This window comes from Struthio camelus, chromosome 2 (genome assembly GCF_040807025.1).
Source record: "Struthio camelus isolate bStrCam1 chromosome 2, bStrCam1.hap1, whole genome shotgun sequence".
Classification (NCBI taxonomy): domain Eukaryota; kingdom Metazoa; phylum Chordata; class Aves; order Struthioniformes; family Struthionidae; genus Struthio; species Struthio camelus.
Window position 1 is genome coordinate 56,177,864 of NC_090943.1, and position 19,715 is coordinate 56,197,578.

The following is a 19,715-nucleotide window of genomic DNA, read 5'->3' on the forward strand; positions in this document are numbered from 1 at the left end:
CAGTCAGTGTTGGGACCTGTTCCCTTTAGAGGCCCCAGTCCACCCTGTGGCACGTTGGGTATCAGAAAGTCTAAGGCTATTCTGGGAACAACTGAGGTGTATCTATTTTTATAATTCTAGATCCCTTGTTTTGGTGTTACATTAATAATTTTCTGCTGTCTCTGCGTCCAGTCTGCCTTGAGTCTGTAAGTAAAAGCTGTTATTGATGGACCCTGTTCTAATAGGCTGCCTGTAATGGTGACATGCTATTCAGCAGAAGGGAGCTCTCAAGCACACATAGAAAAGCATGTGAGCTTGCTAGCCAGTGCTATGTGGCAAAACACTGCCAGGTCACAACAAAATGAAGATAGAAGCACAGCGAAAAGCTTACCTGCCTCCCTTTCTCCTTCACTGTTATGCTCAACCCCACTGTGAATTTTTCCCCATTGGATGCTCTGCCTCGAACTGGAAAGGCAGCACGATTCGAACGCTTGTGTTGGCCTGGGCCCTACCCATCTATCTCAGGAACATCCCAGCAGGACACAGCCTCTAGGACCTATGCGAAACATGTGCTTGTCCAACCCTCATCCAGAGCTCAAATGTTCCCAGGGTTAGATCGCAGATGATGCCACACTCCCTCCTCCAGAAGGGCAAACGCAATGGTAATGCTTATGCAAAGCTAATGCTTATGACAGATAATAAATGGATTTCTGAGGTTATCAAAAAGAAAGATTAAAACTCAAAACATTTAAGCTTCATACAGCTCCTCCACTGTGCTATGAAAGGCCAGCCAAGAGAGGTGTAACCTCAGAGCTAAGGCAGCCTTTTCCCATTGGGATCTTTGTCCTACAGGATTAGCCTTGCGGTACAAGTGAGAAACTTCCCCGTTGTGGTTTTTGGACCCTTTCCCACCAGGAGGGCTACTCACATGGCCATGCTGATCCAGCTCGTTGTTTGTGAGCTTCACTTTTTCAAACGACACCATCTGCTTTAGCAATTGCTCTCCTGTAAATGGTGAGTCGGGGTGCACATACAACCTAAAAAACACATAGAAAAGGCCCGCTCATAAAAATCTCACGACTTGGCTTGTGTGTGGGCACCACCGCTGTAAGAAATTTTAAAAGCCTGCAATATTTTGCTTTCAGGATATGCAATGGTTTCATAGAAATGGATTTCCTGGAGCTTAGGATAATACAGTTCTGCTACAACCCACAATCTGCCTAAATTAATGAATGCCTGAATTATGACCATTAAGGAAAGACAGTGGAGCACATGACTCGAGTTCTTTCATTCACTGGAATATAATGAAGAATTTTGTGTCCAAGTGCTAGATTGCTCTTTACTCATAGCTATTATTTTATCTAGTTATCTAAAATGGAGACATTAACTAACATTCACTGTTTTGTCTTTTCCCAAATGAAAAATTGATCATGTCTTTCCCCACAGCTGTACTAACAAGCACTTAAAATAACAATGACTACAGCTCCAAGAGAAAAAACATGGTGTCATTAGAGAGATAATGGGGGAATGTAGATAAAAATGCATTTTTCTTTATATGTAACATTAAGCTGTGATAATGATTTTAACCTGCACTCGATCACACGTTAGCTGTGGTGACGTGTGTTTACAAGAGGTTGAAGGCTGCAGTCCAGCACAGTGATTTGACATTAAAAAAAATAATTTGCAGCTATGTAATTAACAATCCACAACTTCGGAAATTAAGCAGAAGAAAAGGAAGCACAGAAGACGTGCAGATATAAAGATATATACATTATGACTAGATTATTTACAAGTGCTGGGCTACTTAAGAACAATGATTTTACAGGAATGGTAAATTGCTGAAAATTATTTAACTCAAATGTTCTTTTGTGATACTGAATTAAGAGCTGAATTAGCTCTTCAGCTAGCTCAAACTGGAATTGTTCCACTTCTGTCAGTGTTGATTATTGCTTGTGGAGGGCTTGCCTCTTTCTCTTCAGATGATGTATTTGGCCTCACTGATAGATTCGTTCCATTAGGCGGGTGGGGTAGTGCTGAGAGGCAGGGTAAAAAGGTAAATGTACATATATTTTTTTTCTTATTGAGCTATAGTTTTGGTTAGGCAAAGGGAGAACTGAAAGACCATTAAATGACGGGGTGTAACTCTGACAGACTATGTGGATCCCCTCATCAAGGAGTGTCTGCACTAAAGGCTTTTGGGAGCACAGCTCTCTTGCTCAACGAGGAAAGATTTGATCCTCAATTCGCTCTTTGCCAGCAAAATCCCCAAGACACAATTCTGCTAGCAAAAGCTGAAGTTTTACCAGCATAGCTCGCTTCAGATGTTCAGGATGTTTTCCTGAAACTGATATGAAGCACAGCTTGGCTGGTATAACTATGTCCATAGCAGAGATGCTGTGCCAGGATTCATTCATCCTGCTGTAAAACGTCCCTAACATATGCAGGACCTTGCTGCTATCGACTCTCCTGATTGTACTGCAAGGCTTGTGCGAAACAATGATTTATTTGAAAACCCAAGATGTGGAATCCTGTTATGTCAAAAGAATATTACCTTCCATGAAAGTTAACTTCTTTGCCTTCCTGCAGAAAACTATGAAAATCTGAATCTTTAAAGGCTCAAATCACAAAGGCAAAACAAAAGGAATCTTAAACATATTGCTTCCAACCTTCCAACCTCTGCAATTTTTCAGCCGGTCTTGTGGGTTTTTTTTTTTGAGCCTGACTCCTGATTCTGAACGGCTGGATAGCTAATATTGTTTACTGTGATCACAGAGTGTCAAGCTTAACAAGGTTTGGCTAATTGGGACCAAAAAGCCAAACTATTTCAAATAGGCACTTGAGGAGTGAGTAAGGATCTTCCTCTGTTTAAAAGCTGAGTGCAATTGCTTCACTCTGTACACAGTTAATGTCTGACATGACACCGCTGTCAAGCTATGGTTTACCTGGGTGTTAGCAGAGAGCTAACAGGAAAGTCACTGAAGCGTTGGTACCTGAATATCGGTTACTTGAATGTATTAATAGACCTGGTTTTCTTTACTGCTTTGCCAACATGTCTTTGATCCCGCAGGAACACGTGGTTCCAGTTGTTTGGACTACACCTATCAGCATACTTCTCCTATGGCCTGATCTTGCATAGTCTGGAAAGGAGGATTCAAAAGTAGATATAATGCCATGTGAAGCAGAGGGAGTCCACGAGACTGCGAGTGTGTACGAGCAAAGGGATTAGAGGACTAAACATGCACGTCCCGCCGAAGCGCACGCAACCCCCGTTGCCGAAGCTCCAACCTCTGCCGCCGAAGGCTGGCCAGATGGGAGAGCTCATGCAGTTGAATTCACAAAGGCTTTGGGAGCCTTATTTGGATCTAAATTTGCTCCAAGGTATTTATAATATTTCATGAATTATCCATGACTTGGGTACTGCTTCCTTCTTACATATTTTGTACTGCTGCATTGTTTTCCTTCTACTTGGTTTACAGTTGCACCAGTCCTACAAGCTCTCTGTGCATGCAACTTTTAATTACCTTAATGTCACAAACAGGTAATTTGCAAGACATAGTAACACCTTTTCTGAAAACATAGTAACACCTTTTCTGAAAGTTTCCTTCATAGGATTTTCTGTAAGTGTGTAAATACTACAACTTCATTAAACAAATGATTATGGGCAGGCCAATGTTGCCAGAAAAGTACAACAACAAAAAAACCCTTTATGGGTGAAAGACAGGAGGTAGAAAAGGAAGAATAGGCACTAAAGGTACATGCTGAAACTTACTAAGCTGATATATCTTTGAAATACCCTTTGCAATTTGGAAGAACAAACAAAATATCACATAGGAATTCTATCCCCAGAAAGCACTTCAGAAGATTTACAAAAGACTTTCTGAAAAGTATTTTTATTCAAGTGTTCATGGCAACATAAAGTTGTCTTAAATGCTGACAGCAGGAAGAAAAGGATAAAACTGTTTTTTGTAGTAAGTTCCCTGAAGGGCTAACCTTTCATACAGCATCACAGAATATTTACTGATTTTGAGAAAGGTTGTTTTAGTGCTTAAAGTTATTTTTAGCATAAAAACAGCAAAAAGGCTTACGGGTTTGATGCAAAGTCTTACACCCCTGCATAACATGACTCGGGCATAATTCCCCTGATGCCATTGAGACTGTCCAGGTGAACACAGCGATACATATGTGGAGTTAGCGCCTTGGCACCACTGGCCCCAGCACTAAAACCTTGTGTTTGGAGGAAAAGAAATCACGAGCAAGAACTTCATTAAAGGCTTCTGTTCCTGGAGCAGGACCATTTTAAGATGGGAAGACTGCTACTTTTAATGTGTTTGAGCAGGACTGAGGCTCCCCACCTCAAAAGATGCCTTAATGCTCCAGAAACAGCAACAGTGATGCAAACACACCAGCATGCACTACCACTCTTGACAGCCTTTTCTCATCAAATCAGAGTCTAAGAAGCAAAAAGTGCATATACATATATGCAAGTACCATTTATAGAAATAAAAAGTAATCTGTGCCCATGTTATTATCAGTTCTGCTTTGTCTAAACATCCTGAAAATGAAACAGGATATGCAGCATATGTATACATTAGCACATAGGGGCACTGACCTGATGGGGACCTCTAAGAGCTACCAATATGATAATAAATAGTAAACTCCAATAAGGTTTGACCTCATCCCTATAAAAGTTGGTCAGGAATCTGCTAATTACTTCAAGGATCAGCCTCCTATCTTAGTCTCATGAGAATTTTTTCATTGAACTATTCTATGCCAGAGAGCGTATGGATTAGCAGTCTAGCTAAAGGTAACCCAAAAAAGCTAGGCACTTTTAACAGACAAAGACGAAGGGGAGAACCCTGCCCTGAGACTATTTCTGTCCTTAATTTTTTGTTTGACACTGACTCCTTTGGGAACAAGAGCCATCTTTTTCTTAGGGTTTGAGCAGTCCCTATTACAATACTTCAAAGGAAGCCCTTAGCTGTTAACCACATTACAAGAAGGAGTTTTTGGCCCTGAAAACAAAGCCAGCATAACTCCTAGGTTGCTGTCTTTAATAACAGCTTCCATGCATGCACTTTTTCTTTACTTCCCTGAGCTGCCTTCCAGAGATCCGGAGTCAGCAAGATTTCAGCAGAACTATTTATATAAGAAAATTGTTCGGGATCTGGTCCCGCACCCACACCTAAAAATGTGCTTCCATTTCTTCTGCTGTAAGTCTTCCTCTGTAATACCCAAGATATTAACCCTGGGCTAAGACACCTGGAACAGATCTGTGTGCCTGCAAAGAGCCCTCCACGCATCAGGAAGGTTTCTTGCGGAGCCAGAACGGCACCCACGTTTCTGCCGTATCTCCAGCTCTGACTCAGCCAAGCTGTTAGACATGTGCTTCTGCCTTATTGGTCTTGGAGACTTAAGTACATACTGAAGTGCTGTGTTAAATGTGATAAAGTATGGTAGAAAAGCACTTCAGCGGAGATCTGTAAGGCCTAGGGCTGTAGCCTCAGTTTCCCAATGCGGAAAGAAGTCAGACATTAATTATAGTAATAGGAGGATTTTAGACATGAGTTTTCTACAGCACTTTGTTCTGTATAGGAAAGCGTGTTAGTCTGACTTTTTTTTCCTAGGGTATCAGAAAATGCTAAAATTCCTCAAAAAATAAAACAAAAAAAAAATCTCTCTGCTGGAAGTACATGAATACATACTTTGACTTCTGTATAAAAGGTAGCTAAAAGCAAGAATAAAATTATGAGTTAGTAAACACTGGATATATTATCAAGAAATAATATAATTTCAAGCATAAACAGCATTGTACTCTAACGCAGCATTTCTACTTGGACTTGCCTAGTACTGCTTGCATTGCTTTAAAATATTAGGCTGAATGCAGGGGGAAAGGGAGGGACACCAAGAGACAAATCAAAGACATTTAAAAAAAAAGTTTCCTGATCTAAATTAAGGCAAATTTCCTTTAAAAAAATATAAAAGAGCATTAAGCCAAATCCTGCACAGCTTTGGAACATTCATTATAAGTCAAACCTCATGCAGAGATTTGAGGCCTGATTCTGCATCACAGCAATCAGAGTTTTGAGATCAACTTTCTTCGGCAAGGACTCAAGCTCTCAGACCATGTTTGCAAACAGCATAGAAAGGTTAATAGGTATTTCTTGAAGGGACACACACACACACACACACACACACACTCACTCCCCAGTTGTAAAATCGACAAACCTTGCAGGGAGTGGAGGGTCAGCTTTTCCAGCTACTAGCCAGGAAGACCTGTGGTAGGCATATCTGTATCTTTTATTGTCCACAGGAACTATATCCATTAACACAATGTACTTGGCTTCAGGATCCACTCCCGAAAAGGAAACTCTGATCGTAGGAAACATTCTCCTGAAATAAAGGCAGATCAGAAAATAAACACACAGATGGAGAGCAGAACTAAGAACTTCTGAAAAGTTACTACAAGTAAGAGTTACATTTAAAACTCCTGGAAAAAGATGGAAACATCAATTGCTTCTATTTCAGCATGATAGAAATTAAATCCCACATATCTCTATAATATACATAGAAACAACAGCTTGAAGTTGGAACAATTTGAAGTAAAAAGATAAAGTGGTAAAAGAGAAAAAATAAAGGAGAAAAATGCGTTTTTGCCTGGTACTTAACGTGCACAAACAACGATTTCAGAAAACAGTTGTACCTAAGGTACGTAAGTCCTTACAAATACTATTTTTATGAGATCCATGCTAGGGTTAGGGAAATACTGCAAAAAATTATTTCCACTAGTATTCCCACAAACTGCAGATGCATCTTCTTTTAGCCTGATTACAGTATTCTCGAGAAGTATTACCAAAAGTAAGCTTCCTTTTCTCCACTTAAATTTTGACAAAACATAGATTTTAAAATGCAGTGTTTTGCCATATACCAGAAATTCAGTTAAGCAACTTTAAATATTCTTTTAAAAATCAAACTTCACATTGCAGATTTTACACATGCTTTTTTTAAAAACATATACTGGTATCGTCGGCTAGTTATAAAGATTATCAGGGAGCTACATTAATAACAAGTAACTTGGGGGATTACAAAAACCCACATTTGGCTCCTTTGGACTGCATTTGGCTGATCCAAACCCAGAGAGCCTTACTGCAGAAACTCAATGCTTTCAGATGACTAGAAAGCCTGGGATTCTTTTGCACATGATATGCAAGGAGAGAAAAGAGACATTTATCAAAAAAAAAACCAACAACAACAAAAACAACCAATCAACCAAAAAAACTGAATTACTCCTCAAGACCCTGTGTTTGCACCTCTGTACCAACACAGCCCGGCAAAGTCACGACGCGACACAAAGCGGCTTTCAGCCACAGCGCTGACTTCCACTCGCCTGCAGACTAGGAGCTTCCTTGCAAATTATTCGAGCATCTAAATTTCTACCAAAACCGCTGGGACTTGTCCCGTACGAGCTCAGCCCCCCCTTAGAGGGGAGGTCTGCGCGCTGGCCGAGGAGCAGCCGCAGGGAGCTGAGCTCTGCCTGCAGTGCCGGGCCGCACCAGCCTGGCAGTGCCCTACCTCCACCCCTGCTACTCCCCCCACATCAACGCTCTTTGGGGTGGCTTTTTGTTTGTTTAGGGTTTTTTTTGTTTTTGCTTTTTAATTTCCCCTTAAACAGCTGCCCAGAGAGGACATCGCGCTGCCCTGCCCTGCCCCGGCGCATGGCCATCCAGCTTTACCTCCCGGACTTGGTGATGATCATCTCGGTGCCCAGTTCGTGAAACTTGTCCCAGAGCTCCTTGGTCTCCAGGCTGCAGGAGATTTTGGCCATCTCCTCGCTGGGGATGATGGGGGTGGTGGGGATGAGGGGCTCGGTGCACAGGGACGAAGGGCTCGTGCTAAAATCCCCGTGAGGGTCCAGGCTGGACAAGTCGCTCAGAGGCTGGGCGCAGGAGGATTTCTCCACGAATTGTTCTGCAGGGTTTGGGGGGAGAAGAGAAACGGGCAGGTTCAGCCAGGACGGGGCTGCTGGCGGCAGCGAACTCTTTTGCGAAGGAAGATACACAGCGTTCAACCGAGTCCCTTTTCGTAGACGTCAGCTCATCATTTGGGGTGGGAGTGAGGCTTTGGATTTTCGGAAAGCTGCGGAGTGCCGTGCACCCCCCCTCGCCCCCGCCAGCCCGTGTGACCAGAGGTGCCCGGGGGCCGCGGGGGGCAGTGGCCGCGGCCCGAGCTGTCCGCGGGGCTGCTCCCTCCGAAGGGCGCGGAGGGGCAGGACCGCCCTGCGCGCTGCCCCCCCCCCCAAGGGATTTCCGCGGAAAGGTCACTAATTCTCATTAAAACGGGAGCACTCGGCTCCGGGTGTGACAAGGGCCCGAAGCAACCCGGATCACGTCGCGGTGTTTCCCCGTCGGCGCCACGGTGTGCGCGGCCGCGCTGGTTGCGCGGGTCTGGCCGGCGCTGCCCTGGCCGGCAGCCGCGGGAGGCGGGAGCGCGTTAGCTGCTTCAACGCGCGTTTCGGCGGAAGGAAACCGTAAGATGGAGCATTGCTGCAATAACCTCTGCCCCGCTCGGACCCGCGCAGAGCCGCGCTGCCTTGCCGCCCTTGCGCTGGCTCTGCCGCCAGGCTCAGAGAAACAAATTCGCGGTACCCCTCCGTCCAAAAAAAAAAAAAAAGAAAAGGAAAAAACAAAAACAAAACGCGAGATTCCGCCCAAATCTTCAGCAAATAAAAGCCGAGTTATGGACAGTCGTTTTCCTTCAGTTTCTACTTGAACGGTGTGCGGCAATGGAGTTTAAAAAAAAAAAAAAACAGAAATATGAATTGAGAAAACGTTTTCAAAAAAGCCTTGCAGGAAAAAAAAAAAGAGCTTATTTAACTTGAGACTGTTTAAATATGTCAAACAGGCATTTTATAACACACCCGGCCTACGCTATCGCATAGACTAAAAAAATAAAACTTAAAAGGAATCCCTAGAATACACGAGAGCTGTTAAGTCATTTGATTAGAAGGATCAGACATTACAAGATTTGCCTCTTCTAAATTCCTTTAAGCTTGAATGAAATCTTGTTCATTGGCGCCCAGAAATTTTAATACTTTTTTTTTTCGTAGTTTTCTGCGAACTGTTGTACGCGTGCAAGTAATACAAGGCACAGAAATGCGCGGTGGGGAGAGATGCTAACGTTTTTTAAAAGACTTCGGGAATCTGAATCAAGGTGACCGAATTGAAGTGAAATCGCTTACTCGAAAATCACGAAAAATTACTATAAAAGTCTTCTCAATTATTATAGGCTAAAACAGTCCGTTTAAGCCCACATCGAGTAGCTGTGAAACAAGGGAGTTTTCAGGTGCACGTACAAATTTTATTAGTCCTTGCTAACTAGGAACAATACCGGAGATTTTTTTTTTTAATTTGACTTTTAAAAGCACAGATGACGTGCAATAAATATTTAAGAGGAGGTTTATTTCATACCAGCGAAGAGAAACATAACAGCCTCAGGGTGTGATATTATTCTACGAATGGCAAAGCTTGATAAATGAACAGAGTAACTTAACCGGGAGGAATTTAGAAAAGGGTTCGTATTATAAATAACCTCGCCCGCGAAGAGCGCTGCGTAATAAAAAGATTTAAATAGCCTCTGTGGTGAAGCTTTTGCTTCTGCAAAAGAGAGGAAAAAATATATATATGTATAATGTGTATATATACAGAGGGGAAAGCCACTGCTGTCTGAGGCGGGCGGATTTCGGAGAAAACAAGTACTTCAGCAGCGGGCTCGGCCGGCCGCTGCCGGCGAGTCCGCCGACGCGAACGAGCGCGGCGAAACCCGGCGGCGCCCGCAGCGCAGCGCAGCGCAGCGGACCCTCCGCGGCGGCGGCGGCGGCGGCGGCGGCCGGCACCGCCGGGACACGTCTGCCCGGCCGGTCGGTCCCCGCCGCGGGCTCCCGCACTCACCCAGCGGCTTGATGGTGCTCTCCGGCGACTCCTTGTCCTTGGAGCTCCCGCTCGACATGAGGGCGGCGATGGAGAAGGCGTTGGCCCGCGACGAGAGCTGCGGCTTGGGGGGCGGCGTGTACTCCATGGCCGCCGGCGGGGCCCCGCCGCCGCCGCGCCCGGCCGCCGTCGGGGGCAGGCGGAAAGACCGCAGCGGCGGAGGCTCGTCGGGCGGCGCGGCGGCGCGAGGCGCGGCGAGGCGCGGCGAGGCGGTCCCGGGCAGGCTGCTGCGGGCAGGCGGCGCGGCTCCGGCTCCGGCTCCGGCTCCGGCTCCGGCCGTGCCCGGCGGGACGGGCGGGCGGGCGGGCGGACAGGAGGTGGCGGCGGCGGCCCGAGGCGATCTGCGCCCTCCGCGCCGCGCTCCCCGCCTTAACTTGCGGGCCGCGGAGATCCTATCGGCCGGCGGCCAATCGGCGGCGGGACACGTCAAGGGCCCCGCGGCCCGGCCCGGCCCGGCCCGGCCCGGCGCGGCCGCGGGAGGAGGAGGAAGAGGAGGAGGGAGGAGGGGCAGGCGGTAGGGCCGGCCCTGCCTGCCCACGGGGTGGGCAGGGGGCGGCGGGGCCGCGCCGGGCCCGAGCCCCCCGCGCCAGCTCGGCGCCCCCTGCGCCGCCGCCCCGGTGCGCGCCCCGGGAGCGACCTGCAGGACCCCCCCGCCCGGCCCCGGCCCCGGCCCCTGCCCCGGCCCCGGCCCCGGCCCCGGCCCCTGCCCCGGCCCCGGCCCCGGCCCCGGCGGGCTTCGCGGGAGCCCTTGCGGGCCGGCCGTGCACACGCGATACGCCTTGGGATGCTGCAGAGCAGTTCCCCAGGCGCTTCGCTGTGCCGCGGCGATCATCAGCGGAGAGAGGGTTGCAGGGAGGAAAAGAGCTAGGGCTTTTGTACGGCGGATGCTATTTTTTTTAACTTTAAATTTAAATGCTTTTTTTTTTTTTTTTTTAAGCAGCCACTTTGTCGTTTCGGTCCTTCTGCCTCTACAGAAGGTTCCTTTAGGTTGATCGTGCACTTGGCATTGGTCTCCCTGTACCACATCCCGAATATTATTTGATCCCAATCAGTCAGAGGCACTCGCCCCTGCCGACACCGGGTTAGAGCCCCGCTGGGTCCCTGTCCCATCCACGCCACTCAGGGCCGCCAGCGCATTGTTTCCTTCAACCCGGTTTCATCGGCTCCACCGAACGAGATGGTACTGATCAAGGACATAACGCAGAGGGATAATCAGGACGGGCTGACAGTGCCAACAGGAAGATTATTCCAAGACAGTGATTTAAGTGATTCGTTCACCAGTGCTTTTTCAAACACATCATGTAAGCATCCGCCTGCAAAAAAAAAAAAAAAAAAAGCGGGGAATTTAACATAAGTCCTTTAAATAAAAAGAGGACTAAAGAGATTTGTTCGCTAAAACGACCCAGGGGCACGCCGAGATTTGTCACTAAAGTGCTAACTTCTAAACTCAGAACCAAACTGAATCCGAGGGGCTTTTAATATGCAGTCTAGTGCCAAGAGACATGTTGCTGGAAGGACCCTCGGTTAGACATTGGATCCCAACAGATCTGTGCGACCCTTTCCTGCTGCGCTTCTCGCCGTAAAATTAGTAGGGAGAAGAAAACTATGCGGGTCGCCCTGGCCGCCTGCTGGAACTTCAGCCAGTGGAGCTGGTAACACAAAACAGCGCCTTATTGCTTTGAAATGGGCAAGAACCAGCTGCTGAGTTTCTCCTTTTACCAGCCGAATTCACTAAAAATATATTTTTCTATAATAAACAGGACTCACATTTAGAAGAGCCTGAAGTGATTTCAGTGTGGGCCATAGCGGTGTGGGGGCCAGGTCTTGCATAAGGCGTAAGCTAAAGAGAAAGAGGGAGGCACAGAGGAAGAGCCCAGCCAAGCCCCCACGCCCGGGGAGCCAGACGGTAGTGGCAAGATCAGGTCACGAAGTATTTCCTCTTGTCACAGAGAAAGCGAGGCAAACGATTCTCCCGACATCAATAAAAATAATAATAAAAAAAAAGAGACCGAAACAACCGCTTTACTCCGAGCGAGATCCCTCTTTTTAACGCCCCGTGTTCCCCGCGGGACACGGCGGGTGCGGGGGTCGCGGGCCGGCTCTCCCGTGGGCGCCCGCGGATGCTTCCCTCGGGGCATGCGTTTGAGCGCTCGCTCCGTCTGCGTGCGCTGTCCCGCGCCCTGAAAAGTCTGGCCTGCTTGGGAAAAAGCCAGGGGAAGGTACAAATCACCTGGGGAATTACTCGCTTCACCCTTCCTGGGTGGGGGGAACTGCCTAATTTCCCTTTTGGTTTCCGACCCTCTCCATCCACCAAGCCTAGCGACCATAACAAGCGCCCAATTTGCGGCAAGCTCTCCCTTTTCCAGAGCACCTCCGCCCCCGAGCACCCAGGTGGGAACATACCTGTCCCTAGAGGAACTGCCCCCGTCGTGGCCGGCCCGTCGGGGCACCGGGGGGGCGGCGGGGAGGAGGCGGGCGGTGAACACCGACACGCGGTGCAGCCCGGCAGCCGCTGCAGCTCTCAGACCCCTTGCTGCTCTGCTTCGCTGCAGACCGACGGATTTCCACACCGACGGGGGGGACCTGTCACTGCCTTTAGCCGGGGAAGAAAGATTCAATGCCGCTTTTTTCTTTTTTTTGGAAACGTCGTACTCGGCCCTGAGAGCGGAGCGGGGAGAGGGGCACGGAGGTGCCGGGACGGCCGGCGGAGAGCGGCTCTGCGGGGTGAGGAGGAGACCGAGGCCGCGGGCGCCGGCAACCGCAGCCGGGGCTGGGGGGCTGCTCCCCTGGGGGGGGTCACCGGCCTCGGGGCTTGCACGTCCCTGCTCGTCCCTTGGAGATCAAACTGCCGGGGTGGAGTTAAACTAGGGACTTCGTTTTATTTTATTTTAAAATAAAATGTGTGGGTCCGTCCGCACAGGAGAAAACCCGTCTGTCTTTGCTCTGTTAAACCATCTGAGCTTTCGCTCTATCCCACAAGAATCTTTACTTTCTGAGTTTTTGCCTTGATCCGTCTCCGATAAGGAAGGGAGTGAGTCTCGCCTGGACCCCCAGAGCATCCCCTTCCCTCTTGGGCGATGAAGGGGACTCGGCTCCGGCCGCCTAATCCTCACCGGGCTGGGGCGGACTGATGGGGTGGGCGCCTTGCTTGGGATCTGCGGAGGGTGAGACACCTACTGCCCCTCTCCTTTCCTAACCAAAGGGAAAAGGAAAAAACGTTGCCCTCCTCTGCACACTCTTCTTCGGGAGATGCGAGTCGGGACAGCCGATCCCCTCCATCTTTCCCCCCAGGGCTCATCCCCGCTGCCGCCCGAGACGGAGCGGCTGTCACCTCTTTACAGACTGCCGTCCTGAGAGCAGAACTGCAAATCGTGCTTATCCAGAGCAAGACAGTTGCCTTTTATTAACCCGTTTAGATCAAATCCCTCATTACTGCTTTATCCTTGCGTAAAAGACACGCAACAGGCACAGCAGAGTTGGGGTGTTTTTTGGCTATCTAACAAATCCAGGTGTTCGTCCCTACTGTCAGTCTTGCATGGCAGAGCCATTTCAGTAAGTTTCGCTATCACTTTTTTCCCCAGACCCTGAAAAGCGCTCTTTTTCATCCTTTGCATGAAGACCTCCCTGCTGCCTGTTGCTGTGGCAAAAACTAACGTGCAGATAATTGCTCCGCGTCTCGCTGCGCTCGTTCAGTTACTAGCTTTAACCAGGATTAAATCTCAGTCTCATCGTCAGGTTTCAAACTTTCAGACGCCCTCTAAAACCTCCCTCTCATCTCTGAAACGCAAAGGTGAAAATCTGAGCCTGTGTAAGCCAACCACGGCGATCGCTGCTTCTTCCCGGCCCTTTTCCCACCTAGCCCAAATCAGGACGGGAACGACCTGCAGGAGACAGAAAACTGCCAACAGGAGAACTAGAGACCTAAGGAGCAGAAGGGCTGTTTTCAGGTGTGCTGTTGCTTGTATAACATTAAGCGCCGACCCAGCCCTGCACCAGCCTGGAACCACGTTCATTTTCTAGCAACAGTTTCACGCAGCTAACAGAGGGGACATTGTTACTTTTTTTTTTCTCTCATTTGTCTCGCTTCCCCGCACACGCAAAAGTCCCCCTGCTTCCCTCGCAATTCACACCGCAGAGACAAATCTGTACGCAGCCCCGCGGCAGCATGCGTCGCGACGTGCCCGAAACTCGCACCCGGCTGTCGCTTCCCTTCAGAGCCCTGAGCCGAGCTGGCACGATCTCCTCTCCCGGCCGCCCCTTGGGATAGCCTGCCATTTGCATCTGCTCCCTCCTCCCCCGTTTCTTGCCTTTCTCCCCGCGCACCGATCGCACTTGCGGAGGGCAAAAGGCCCCCTTTAATTAGCCACAAGCCCACGGGTGAGGGGTGCCGCTGCCGAAACCCTTACTGGTACCCTCTGCTCGAAATCGCCTTTTGCCAGGTCCTGCTGGGAGCTGGTGCCAGACCTTTCAGTCTGTGTTGCAAGGTAATCTGTGGCGGCTGCTTTTTACTTGAATGCATTCGCGCGTCGGGAGTTAAAACTATTATTATTAATTATTATTTTTATTTCTTTGAGATGAAAACAGGTTATCCTATGCAAAGAATCACGTTCTTCATTCGCTCGGGCATGGTCGCAAGGGCGCCCATTCATGTCCTGCGAGTGCATCGCTACTTTACCAAGCAATCGCTACGGCACTGCCCGGCTCCGGCTCTGCTCTTCCGCAGCTGGAGCTAACTGCCTCCCTGACACGGTTATCAGCCCTGGTTTCACCTTTTCCTCCTCCGCTGCACATAATTATATTGCAGACAGAGCAATTCCTCTCTCCTCTGGATTCACCCTCTTTTTACGCTATCTGGTTTCGGAACAAACCCCCTTTTCCAACGCTTTTTCTGCTGCGGGGAGATGACGCTCATATAGCCCACAATTCACACTCTTTATTTAACGAAAAGAGCCGTGCCAGCTAGGCAGAAGCCCAGGTAACCGAGATCCAATTTCACAACAGAAACATCTCAATGTCACCTACACCGGGCAGGTGGCTTATTGGAGCAAAATGCGAGACATTTTAAACCCATTAGGTATCTCCCAGATGCAAATCCGAGGGTGGAAAGAGAAAGGCTCTATTAAGACCCGAGGGCTGACAATTAGATTATAGTCCAATTGCCAGTGGATAATGTGCTAAAAGCTTTCCCACTTAGTGTAACTCCTCGCTGAAAATTATTCACACTTTGCAGGCTACTGCACTCCTAAACGGGAGACGTCTTTGTCTATGGAGAGCGCGAACGGCCAAGCACAGCTGAACCCCCCCCCCCATATATATATATATATATATATGTATTTGTTTATATACACATATATACACACACACACACATTTACACACAGGGGATCTCATAGCCAGAATCATTAAACACATTTATCCCGATCACAAACAGTAAAGCACATCTGAATCTGGCGAAAGTTTATACGCACGTGCGCTACAAATGCACGCCCGTTTAGATCTACCTGTAAGCGCACGTACGCCCACTTAAGCGGGCAATATTGTACACAACAACGGCACAGGCATGTAAGCAGGATGCGCTTACATGTTAATGCCCCTTTCACGTCGCTCCACGGCTTGTACACTTTCCGTATAAGCCTCAAGTACATGTTTAATCGGGGCGATGACATTTTTGTTGCAAACATAATCCAGCTTTTGCTCCGCTCGGTTCCGGCCCGTTTTGAGAGGGTCACGAAAAGGCGATCAAACACACGCTCGGCGTTGGTGCCTGTGATGCCCCGTCGCCGCCGAGGTTTGCTCCGGCGAAGGCGCCCGTCTAGGGCCGATACCGCGCAGCCCGCTCGCGCTCGCGGAGGGGCGCACGTCGGCCTGAGCTCGCTCCTACGCCACCTACACCTGAAGGCCGTTCCCCAAGGAAGTCACTTCCCTGTTTTGCAGGCAGCAAACTGTGTAATAAGCTGGAATGGTTTCCTGAAGATACTAGGGCAACTGGGCAAAAAAAAAAAAAAAAGAAAGAAAAAAAATCACGCTGCGGTGAGCGCCCGCAACGGGGTGCGCGCCGAGCAGGTTGTGAATACCTCCCGCCAGGGACCAGCCCCTGGCTCTGCCTGCCCCCGCGGGGTCGAGCAGAACTAGAGGCACGCCAGAGACAAGGCTAAGGCGGCGGACAGGAGGGAAACAAGCCTTCTGCGCCTCCAAGTTGTCACAGGACGGCGAGCCACCGACGACGTCCCAAGCAGCCCTTCTGCTTGCGAGTCCCATACTCGGACGTGGGAGTCGGATCCGGCTGCCCTTGCTGCAGCTGACCCTCGGCGGGGGGGGGGGGTGTACAATTTAGGGCGGCACGCTCGCAGCGAGGGGGAAACCAAAACCCGCCACCGAGCGGCGACATCTCCCGGGCGCCGCCGGGGGAGGAAAGGGGCGGGGGGGGGGAAGGCGGCGGCGGCGGCGGCCCCGCCGGTGACTTCGCCCTCGGTGCCCGCGGCGGCAGCAGCCCGCGGGCCGGCGGGTGCAGCGCGGAGCCCTCGCAGGGGCGTTATCATCGGTGCAACGGCGAACGACCGAGGCGGTGAGGCGCGGCGGCTGGTTTTGTGACATCTGCCTGCGGCTCCTGAGGGGCGCCCTGGCACGGGTCCGAGAAGATGGCGGCCCCCCCCCCCCGCTGCCCTCAGAGGGGTCCGACAAGATGGCGGCCCCCCCTTGGGCTGGCTCCCTCCGCCCCGCGGGCAGGGGCGCCCTGGGAAGCACCCGAGAAGATGGCGGCGCCCCCTCGGGGGAGCTTGCCTTGGCCCCACTTGACACCTCCATCCCTCCACCGAAAAGCCCTGGCCTGGCCCTAGGCCCCGCTCAGCCCCATGCCAGCCTGCGCTGTGGGATGGCGAGAGCCACCTCAGCCACCCTCAGCCTGGCCAGGGCTCGCCTGTGGGTCTCCAGAGTGCCATCGAAGCCCTCCCTGAGGCCGGGCGCCAGTGAGGAGTCCGCAGTGAGGACAGGAAGGAGGCCGCCAACCCACCTGGTGGCCTTAGGAAAACACCGGTGCCGAAGGGGAGGTCTCACACTGTACTCGTCCCCGCAGCGCAGCCTTAAATGGGTAGTTTTGCATCGACAGGCGACGCGAAGCGCCGGGCTTCGTCCTGACCAAAGGGAGGCCAGAGCGGGATCCCCAGCAGCGAGATCGTCCATGGCGTCCATGGGCGAGGGCCCGGGGCGAGCCAGGCTCCGTGCCGCGAGGAGGCCGCGTGTCGTAGGAGAAGGCATGGCTTTCCCTCACCTCTGTGTACCTCCTGCGCAGGGCCCAGGTGCAGAGAAACCTCGGTCCTCTTTGGCATCACGCTTGCCAGCAGTCCTAGCAGTCACGAAAGAGCCAATTTCTTTCTTTTTTGGTTAATGTGCAAAGTTGTGTTTTGCTCAGATTCCCAAACGTACTTTAACCGGAAAAAAAAAAGACACCCTCCCCACCAGTGGCCAGAACAGCCAAAACCTATGCCACGCAAGCTGCATCTGCAGTGACAAATTATTTGCTTTGGTTTCTGTCATTCACATGTTTGTGAGTGGTGTTTTAAAAAAAATACTTGATCTTTAACACTTTATTTTCGTATATCCATTTCAGTTGTGTTTTGTGCTCAATTTCAGATGAGGTCTTTAGAGCCCTTCCACCTGTTTTTCAGAACTGCCTCATTGACAGGATTTATGTATCGAATTAACTGGGAGAACTAAGCGGATGGTCTGGCGTTTTTGAGGGATGGGATAGGTTCAGAAAAAATTCTTTACAAGTCTGCAAAAAAAATCTAAGGATACAAACTTCTGCAGACTTTTCTACTGTGTAGGAGGCGCTTGCATTTCAGTAGCTTGCAGAATGATCTGTTTGCATGATTTCTTTACACAAAAAACATATCAGAATCTTCTAAACGTTATAAAATCATAAAACATTACTTTCTTAGAGGGTGAGAGTATTACTCATCATGAGAAGTATATGTGTGTATGTGTACATATAAGTACACATACATCTGCAGTACTATAAACTTGCTTAATGATGCTTTTATTAGTTACTTTCCATGAATCAGTGCAAGCAACCCTCGATCTGCCACAGTGCAAAACCATAAACTGACACCACTGCTTTGGACTAAAATTTTACCCAGAAACAAGGCTTCTGTATGTCAGTGCTCACTTTAAAAATGTACAAATGTAAGTCAGTGATGTGAAAGCTGAGCATTTCAAAATCTCATCTAGTTCATGACTTCTGAAGGCTCACTAAAGTTCCTGTATCCTAATAGGCATATGCACATCTCTCTATTTGTCTTTTTCAGAGACAGGACTGAGTTCATTCTTGACTTTTAACTTGAAGATGGAAAAGTGGTTCCTGGCAGATTTTAACGGTTCCCTCTCTTTTGATCGAGTACTGCGGCGTTTCAGGAATTTTGTTTTTTGCATTTTCCAGGTGAGCTGTCCCTATTTGTTGGCTGAAGCAAATCTCTTGCTACAGAGTGATGTGATTGCACAGTAGGAGTGCTTAGAAAAAGTACTAGATTTCAATTTCTTGGTATCGGTGACGTTTTCTGTGAAATCGCTTTAATAGTTTTCTTTCAAGACTTCCTGAATTTTTTTCATATTTCATGTTTAATTTTAAAAGTAAGAATTATTTAATAGGTCAGCACCTTTTAGCTTTATTCCATAACTGGAATTTAAAGAAGTATTTTGTTTCTAATCTTAAAACTTTTGAAAATTTCTTATTTAAAAGACATAATAATACATTGCTAATTAAAATAATTAGAAGAACGAATTCAATTAAATAAAAATGTTTCAAGGAGCATTTTTTAATTTTAAAAAATCAGATTTGCACAACAATCAATGTTAAGATCATCACATGCACATTAAGAGGATGGGCAAGTTCTTTCCCTTGACTTTTGCAGGCCTTGGATCAGTAGGAGAATTTCAGGGTTGCCTGTAACAGCAATATGAAAATAGGAATAGCGGGAAGTGTGGGGAAGAATAGAAACCTCAAGAACTAAGAAAAGCATTTTCTGGCAAATGCTAAGACTCTTTTTCTTTTTCTTTTTTTTTTTTTTTTAATAGCAGAGTCTCTGGTTTTGGGTCCTTGGCTTGAGATATCTTGGGTGTTACTTACTTCATCTAGATTTATAGTTCCTCAACACTTGTTTTGCTGTGTCCCAAGCTTTGTCCCAAAATATCGGAAGCTAAGAACCTAAAATTAGAGACTGCCTTTGAAACTGCTGACCTCTTCATATTTTCTCTTTGTGAATATACAGCAGTAGGAATACGCCCAAAGACAACGAGTTTTGCTTTGAGGGCTGGCGGGAGAAAGAATTAAAAAAAAGACTATCAGTTCTTTTCCAAAAACTTCACTAGCGTATGATTTTCAATTCTTCCTTAGTAGTGCATATACATCCCATGTCCTAAATCTCTCCTGGTAGTGGTAAAAGAAAATGGTAGTTTTCAAACAAACAAAAGTGAAAAAAGAAGACGACTTAAGGTGAATGTAGAACAAAGAAGATTTCATTTCTGGCCTTGGGAACTCGGAGAGTGAGAAGAAGCATAGTGATTTACAACTCTCCCAGATCATACAGAGTAGCTTGTAATAAAGCATGTTATATGGTCTGGGAGCAGCACTGCTGTCACCAACAAACTACCCTAGCAGCCTTCTGTCTGAAGCATTACTGCAATGATCACAAAAACCAAACGCTCACAGATAGGGCTGCACTGCTGGACCAATCAGACGTAGCAGAGAAGAGTGCCAGAT

The 19,715-nt window shown here is 48.6% G+C and overlaps 1 protein-coding gene across 2 annotated transcripts in view; it reads right to left on the reverse strand.

Annotated features, from left to right (window-relative positions):
• TBX20 (T-box transcription factor 20) overlaps nt 1–10,051 on the reverse strand; it is a 42,146-nt gene extending 32,095 nt beyond the window's left edge. The window contains exons 1-4 of one of the 2 annotated variants that reach the window (XM_068935887.1): nt 9,924–10,051; nt 7,710–7,944; nt 6,205–6,369; nt 908–1,016 (exon numbers count right to left, since the gene is read on the reverse strand). In XM_068935887.1, the coding sequence (XP_068791988.1) occupies nt 908–1,016; nt 6,205–6,369; nt 7,710–7,944; nt 9,924–10,050 (636 nt within the window). In that variant the 5' untranslated portion in view covers nt 10,051. The remainder of the gene's footprint in view (nt 1–907; nt 1,017–6,204; nt 6,370–7,709; nt 7,945–9,923) is intronic. The other variant, XM_068935886.1, reaches the window with a different exon arrangement.
• Nucleotides 10,052–19,715: the final 9,664 nt, after the last annotated feature.